At 34.3% G+C, this 7,950-nt stretch overlaps 1 protein-coding gene across 1 annotated transcript; it reads left to right on the forward strand.

The window, feature by feature from the left end:
- The first annotated feature begins 477 nt into the window (after positions 1–477).
- On the forward strand, positions 478–3,742 carry LOC102660255 (uncharacterized). The gene is made up of 5 exons (XM_006575101.3): positions 478–875; positions 956–2,129; positions 2,225–3,169; positions 3,245–3,436; positions 3,524–3,742. Exons 3-5 carry the CDS (start codon positions 2,846–2,848, stop codon positions 3,569–3,571), a joined length of 564 nt encoding a protein of 187 aa, XP_006575164.1. The 5' UTR covers positions 478–875; positions 956–2,129; positions 2,225–2,845; the 3' UTR covers positions 3,572–3,742.
- Positions 3,743–7,950: the final 4,208 nt, after the last annotated feature.

Raw genomic sequence — 7,950 nt, forward strand, 5'->3', positions numbered from 1 at the left:
GGGAGATGCTAGGTGCACCCAGCATTATTGCTGGTGCACTCAATATTTTATAAAAATGCTAAAACTGTCCTTGCACCTTCTTTTTCCTTTAAAAAACTTTTTTTATTTTTTAAAAACGACATAGTGCTTCTTTCTCCATTTTTGCGCATCTTCTCCTTCGTTTTCTCTCTTTGGTGCGTAGTTCTTCACCATATTTTCTTCGTTTCCTTGCGATAGGTTAGGTTCGGTGAAGGTGAAGGTGCTAATGTTCATTGTTGTGATGGTTGGTTCGTCAGCAGTGGCAAACGAGGTACGTATTTGTGCTAGGTGTACATTCTGGTGGACCGTAAATCGTACGGATTAAGTTGATCCGTAAGGTTGATACGGATCAAGTTGATCTGTATGTTATTTTTTACTGATACAGATCAAGTTGATTCGTAAAAGCCTTACGGATCAAGTTGATCTGTAAAAGCCTTATGGATCAACTTGATTCGTAAGGCTATACGGATTTTGAAATTTTTACCTTTATTTAAGTTTAATTTTTTTTAATTATTACTTTGTTTGTATTGTCATTTTTCATTTGAATTGTTTATACTTGTAAAATGATATCGGGTTTTTGCATTTTACTAATGATGAGTTATTGTGACTAACAGTAAAAGATTAGGTGTAAATAGTGCAGTTACTAATCATGAGTTATTATGTATAGTTTTGTATGTTATGTCTAGTGTGTTGTATGTCTGTATTGAAATTTTTGATTTATTGTTAAGATGGACGAAAATCAGTGGATGTATGAAAGTATAATGTCTAAAGAAGTGGATATGAATTATCAAAATGAAGAAGAATGTGGTGCGAATGAACCACGTGTTGGTTGTTCCATTGCGCTCAATACTTCTCAGGTAATAATGTTCATGATTGTGAGTGATTTAATAAAATGAATATGTTGTAGAAAATTGAAATTATCTGGATTGCTTTGTAGGTGTTTGACAACCGAGAGGATGTTTTGCGGTGGGCTCGATCCGTTCTTCATGAAAACGGATTTGTGGTGGTGATTATAAGGTCTGACACAAACACTGGTAGTAGAGGAAGGACTTCGTTTGTGTTAATTGACTGTGAAAGGAGTGACGAGTATAGGTGTAGGAAGAAAGAATTTGTTAGAAGAGATACTAGAACTAGGAAATGTGGGTGTCCCTTCAAGCTTCATGGCAAGCCAATAGTTGGAGGACAAGGTTGGATGGTGAAATTGATGTGGGATTCATAATCATGAATTGGCCAAGTCATCAGTTGGACATCCATATATTGGGTGATTGACTAAAGCTGAAAATACACTTATTGTTGATATGATGAAGTCAATGGTGAAACCAAGAAACATTTTGCTAACTCTGAAGGAACACAATGCCAATAGTTGTACGACCATCAAAAGAACATACAATGCAAGAAGTCCATACCGTTCTTCCATAAGAAGAAGTGATACTGAAATGCAACATCTCATTAAGCTTCTTGAACGGAATCAGTATATTCATTTGCATAGATTAAAGGATGAAAACGTGGTTCGTGATATCTTTTGGTGTCACCATGATGCAGTGAAGTTAGTCAACACATGTAATTTGATGTTTTTGATAGACAGTACCTACAAAACAAACAGGTACAGGCTTCCACTGCTTGATTTTGTTGGGGTGACACCAACTGGGATGACATTCTCTGCCGATTTTGCATATCTGGAGGGTGAACGTCTTAATAATGTGGTTTGAGCTTTAGAACGCTTCCGAGGTATATTTTTAAGACGTGATGTCCTCCCTAGAGTTATTGTGATTGATAGAGACCTAGCATTGATGAATGCAGTGAAAACTGTATTTCCTGAGTGTACAAATTATTTGTGTAGCTTTCACATAAACAAGAATGTGAAGGCCAAATGTAAATCATTAATTGGTCAAAGAAATGCTTGGGAGTATGTCATGGATGCCTGGGGAACTCTTGTTGATTGTCCTTCAGAGCAGCAGTTTGATGAGTGCCTGAAGAAGTTTGAAATGGTTTGTTCACCTTGGCCAATGTTTGTTGACTATGTCAAGGAAACATGGATAATCACACAAGGAAAAATTTGTTTCCGCCTGGACGAATAAGGTGATGCACTTAGGAAACACAACAACAAACAGGTATGAAATTGTTCAATTATTTCTATTAACGTTGATGAATTGATGGAATTCTATTGTTGTATCTTTTTATTGTTATTTGTGTATTTGAAATGTAGGATTGAACCTGCTCACTGGGCTTTAAAAAGAGTGTTACAGAATAGCCTTGGAGACTTATGCAGTGTCTGGGATGCCATGAACAACATGATGACGCTACAACACACGAAAATTAAAGCATCATTTGAAACAAGTACACATGTCGTTGGACATGTCTTCAAATTAAAGCATCAAGGTATGCTTTAAATCAGATTGCTGTTGAATTTGAGCGTGTTCACTATGCTGGCAAGAATCCTTCCACTTGTGGTTGTGTCATGAGAAGCACACTCGGTCTTCCTTGTGCTTGTGAGCTATCCAAGTATGTCGTTGGTTGCATCCCATTGGATTCAATCCATATGTTCTGGAGGTGACTCAGTTTTTCAGACCAAGGGTTATCTGAGCCTGAAGTGAGCATCAAGGAAAAAATGGAAACAATATCCAAAAGATTTGAAGAACTTGATGTTTGTGGTAAGTTTACTCTAAAGACTAAACTTCAGGAAATTGCATACCCTGATCAAAATTCGATGTGTCCTCCTCCAGCAAAGGTTAACACAAAAGGTGCATCGAAGAAACCAATGAACAGAAACCCAAGGTCAACAAAACACGATCCATCTTACTGAGAGTATGTAGATGCTTTTGATTCTATGCAAAATAGTAATTCGCTAGTGAGGCGTAGTGCATCATCTTCTGAGAAGCCCAATCCAAGAAAGATCATGCCTATGTTGGATCAATTTCAGCCATTTATCCACGACTTCATTCATAACATTGTTGATGCCAAAACTGATGGAAACTGTGGATATCGGTTGGTTGTCGGTTTATTAGGTATGGGTGAAGACTCATGGTCGTTGGTCTGCACCCATCTACTTAAAGAACTTGGAAAATTCTCAAATGAGTATATGAAGCTCTTTGGTGGCAAGGAGAGATTTGAGGAATTAAGGATCTCACTACTTGTTGATGGGTTAACCAAGGTATATAATTTATGTTTTTGATTTTTAAGACTTAACTTTAAAATTAAGTTTGATGTGTATATTTGTTTCATTCAGGTGACTAAGGATAAATGGATGGATATAACCGACGTGAGATATGTCATTGCATCAATGTATAATGTAATCCTTGTATCCTTGTCTCAACAACAAAGCATGACGTTCTTTCCTCTTAGAAGTCAACCGCTGCCAGATTCTTCAGTGCATCGCATAATTTGTATCGGTCATGTGTATGACAATCATTTTGTTCAGGTATATTCTAGATATAAAGTGTTTTTTTTATATTTATGCAATGAGCTGTGTACGATTGATTTAATATTTTTTTTGCATGTACAACAGGTTTATTTAAAAGACTGTTGTCGTTTACCGCTTGTAGCATTATTATGATCTAGCAATTGTCATCCTCAAGCGAAGCAGTGGCCAACTCCATATATTAGTAGAATGCAACATTACAAAAGCTTCATGATGTTCAAAAGAGACTATGTTGACATAAATGATGATTGAACATGTACCTTTTAACCACTGATCGTTTTGAATTTGAATTTCACATTAGAGTTATGTGTCTTTGTATATTTGTTCCATTAACAAAAAAATTATTACTTAATTCTTGCGTTAAGAAAAAAAATTAATTGGTGCAACTAAAATAAAGTACGCATGTATGATAAATCGTTTTCTGAGTTAACAATACATTGTGAAATGCATGCGTGTTAACATAAAGCGTGACATGACATTGTAAGGCTTGACTATTCATTCAGATTTGATGCAAGATAAAGCATGTCACGTCATCGGTGTAGTTGATAACACAGACAGAAACCATGTGCATGCGTATGTATTTATTTTAAAAAAATGAAGCAATGATACTGAAACTCATCTATATATATGACACTGTCGAACATTGTAAACAATCACACATTCTATCCTAACCCAACTCTTAGAACAAAGTATGACATTCTTGGGAGAAACAAGCAGTCAAACAATTGTGAACTCAACATTAGGTTTTATTTTTCCAAATGGATCCATTATTCACAACGACAGTGGTGTTTATTTTCAAACTTCCACTCTAGTACCCATTAGTGTACCTAATGACTGTGATTTTCAAACGTTAAAAACCATAATACACAATACCCTTTAGCTAACCGACAAACAATATTTGGATGAAATTTACTATTGACAGCCATTCACAGATATAAGTAACCATCTTCGCTTTCAATGTATGCAATTGAAAAATGATGATGATGTTAACACAATGTTAATGTGTAATCATCAATTTTCATGTGTTGGTCTGATTGAGTTATTATACACCATTGGTAGAACACCAGATGATATATTAAACTTACTTGAAACAACTATGACCCCTACTCATGATGCCCTGCTATATTACAATGGGAGGTGGAACATGCCATGCCAAAATGAGTTTGTTGGTTACTCGTTCACAGGAAAAAATCCCAAAAAGTTTGACATTTCTTTCGGATGTACCATGGATGAACTAAAGGATTTGATTAAGCAAGTTGTGCCTCATGGGATTCCCCCTTATGGTATCCATGAAACACAAATGGTAAGGCGATTGTTTTTTCGACAACCAAGGCACTATGAGTATTCAGATCAAATTATCAAATTCGAAATAATTGAACTGAAAACCAATGATGATGTGCTGAAGGTGTTAGCGCAGTCTAACTACTGGAAAAAATTTGGGCCAACAGAATTTTTAGTTGTTTTTAGTAAATATGTTATGGAAATGGAAGACGACTTGTTCTTGTCGCAAAATTAGCATGACTTAGTTGTAGTATTTGATGCAAATTTTATTTCTTTCCACTATGTTGAAGTTAATGTAATGTTTGAATTCATGTCCATTATCGTATGATGATTATTTTATGTTCAAGGTTTACCTAAATTAACAAATTCGTTAAATTAAAATGATAACAGTGGGACCAGAAAATAAATTTGCTGGTAAATAAAAAAGTATAGAAAGATAAAAAAACAAAAAGAGTAAATATAAAATAAAAAAATAACTCCCTTTCTATGAACTACATAAAAAACATAGAGATTAAATAAAAAATAAAAAACAAAGAGACTAAATAATAAATAAAAAAAAATCTATGATCATACTACTTGTATGAAAGTATAGGGACTGTAAAAGGATAGGTAAGGACAAAACCTTGCAGATTTTTTAAATTGGCAAGGCATTGGTTTTCGGTGGTGTTGGCACTATAAAAGGAATCCAACTTTTTTTCTTATTTATAATAATTTAAAGGTCAATTAAATTGTTATTCATTTAACTAAAAATACTAATGAAAAATTTAAAAATATAAAAATTATGGAACTAAAAATTTAATTATAAAAATGCGATTTATTATAATTTTAAAAAATTATTTGAATTATTATGGTGTGATGACATAGAATCAATATTTGAGGACCATGACCAATCAAAAAATTATTTACAAACTAAAATCCATTTGAAAAATTTTAAACACTCAAAAGTTAGTTAATTCTTATTTTTTATATTAATTTATTTATGTAAATAGATTCAAATTATTAATTTTATTTTATGTCTCTTTTGTTTATCTAATTAAAATATAGCATGTGATTAAAAAAATATTATCCTCATGGATTTATGATAATAAAGTTAAAGTATTTGTTTTTTTAACAACATAAGAAAATAAAATTAAAATTATAAAAGAAATCAAATTAAATGCTAGTATATTTATAAAAATATGTAAGCTTTAATATTGAATGATATTTTGGTAATGTTAGATGACCGTGACTGAATTATAAAATTTGTTTGACAGATAAAATATAAAAATTGAATTAAATTATAAATAAATAATGAATATTTAAAAAGTATATAAATAAATTAAAATTCTAAAATAGGTAGTTTGCTTCAAAATAGTTTTTAGTAAGAGAATAAGAAAAAAAAATTCTAAATTAGTTACATCCATATCGTATAATTTTAAATTAGTTTTGAGTTGTTTGCTTCAATTTTAAATGACATTCGTACTATTTCAACGAATTTCGAATGAATTTGGAATCAAGTAATTTAAAAATAACATTTAAACGTTAACACTAATATTATAAACAAAAATAACTTTAAATATACAAAATGTTCAGTCAAAAACAAAAATGTTTTCAAGTACAAGAAAAGTATATACATCATATGATAATATCAAATATGTAAAGAAACTATGGCTGATCCGTGTGCCGCCTACGTTAAGACCTCACATACACAATGCGGTCTTTTGTGACACCCCTGACAATCCTGAGGCATTGTTCGATGACCTCATGTGTCGATGTGCCTGGCGTGACTACCCATAGGTTGAGATGACACTCCAACCTCTCAACGATCGCATAACAAGCCTCCTGTTAAATAGAAAACAAAAAAATTAGAAAAATTAGTATTAAAAAATTGACGTAAATGATATTTCATACATCTAACCAAATAGTAACACTTACCACTGCATGTTTGGGCTCGTCCACATCAGACCTACCAGGTGTCGATGTTGCAGTTGGCTCCGGGACCTGAGGTATATGTGGCTCTAGCACCTGAGGGATATGTCTGGGCTGCGTAGCAGGTGAATCTCGCAGAGGATATAATGTCTGTGCCACAGTCATGAATGGATGAGAAATGTGCTGTACAACTTTGGAAAGTGTTGTTTTCACCTTCTCGCTAAGCCAATATGGTGGCTTAGCGAGCGTCCGCTAAGCGCAACACTCCTGGGCTAAGCGCGAGGAAGAATCCAAAAGAAGATGAGTTGTACAGGTTCGCTAAGCGCACTGCTTCATCTCACTAAGCGCACCGCTTCAGTTCATCCGCTAAGCAAGAAAGGTGCGCTAATCCAAAAATCACTAACGTGCGCTAAGCGGTCCATACGTGCGCTAAGCGCACGAGCACGAACAAGGCCACCTATTTAAGCCTGAAATAAGATTTTGTGAAGAGAGTTTGGACTGGGATTCAGAGCTTTGCATGTCTAGGGTTTCTAGAGAGAGAAAGGTCCAAGTTCGAAAGAGTTTTGAGAGATTTTGCTGTGTGAAGATCTGCAGAGACCAGAGCTTGAAGCAGGAGCCGGTTTGAGAGCTTGAGATGAGTTTGTGAATGATTGTGAGATCCAAGAGGTGAAGGAGACATCCTCACCACTTGTATTTTTGTAATCTTTCATCTTGTTATTCTCTTTGTTGTTAAGAAGGCTTCCTGGTATGGAAAGCTAAATCCTCTGTTGGATCTTCCCTGTAGGTACCTGACGTAAATATACTTCTATCTATTTAATGATGTTTTGTGTGTTCTCTGTGCTATCTGCTTTTCATTCTAGTATGCCTTTACCTTGATCACGTAGATGCATGCTTTGTTAGGGTCATTCAAGAGTGGAAACTGGTCTGACTCTAAAGTCCTTGATAGTGCAGGGTTTAGTTGTCGTGCTTTCACAAGGAATCAGGGTCCGATAAATTAGTTGAGTATGTGTGTCTTAATGCGGTATTGGTTGAGTTTAGTCTTACAAGAGGAATCTACGAACAATGCTTAATCAGGATTAGGCTAAACTATCATGAGGAATCGAGGTTTAGTATCTCAGGAGACACCATAAGAACACATGAGCATTGTTAGATAGAGAATATCTTTTTAGCATCAGGTACCTATTAGGAAGACCAACGTGTTCTCTACTTGTTTTTACACATCATTTCTCTCACGTGATTTTCTTTCTTTTTGCATAGATAGTTTATACACCTGTTCATATTCACACTTACATTTACACCAAACACTTATTTGCTTAAATAGCTTA

The sequence above is a fragment of the Glycine max genome, chromosome 2 (genome assembly GCF_000004515.6).
Source record: "Glycine max cultivar Williams 82 chromosome 2, Glycine_max_v4.0, whole genome shotgun sequence".
Lineage (NCBI taxonomy): Eukaryota > Viridiplantae > Streptophyta > Magnoliopsida > Fabales > Fabaceae > Glycine > Glycine max.

Bases quoted from the DNA above. Each gene is read 5' to 3' on its own strand.
- LOC102660255 (XM_006575101.3), top strand. From the start codon at position 2,846: ATGCAAAATAGTAATTCGCTAGTGAGGCGTAGTGCATCATCTTCTGAG. The intron at 3,170-3,244 runs GTATATAATTTA...TGTTTCATTCAG, and splicing joins TTGTTGATGGGTTAACCAAG to GTGACTAAGGATAAATGGAT. The intron at 3,437-3,523 runs GTATATTCTAGA...CATGTACAACAG, and splicing joins ATGACAATCATTTTGTTCAG to GTTTATTTAAAAGACTGTTG.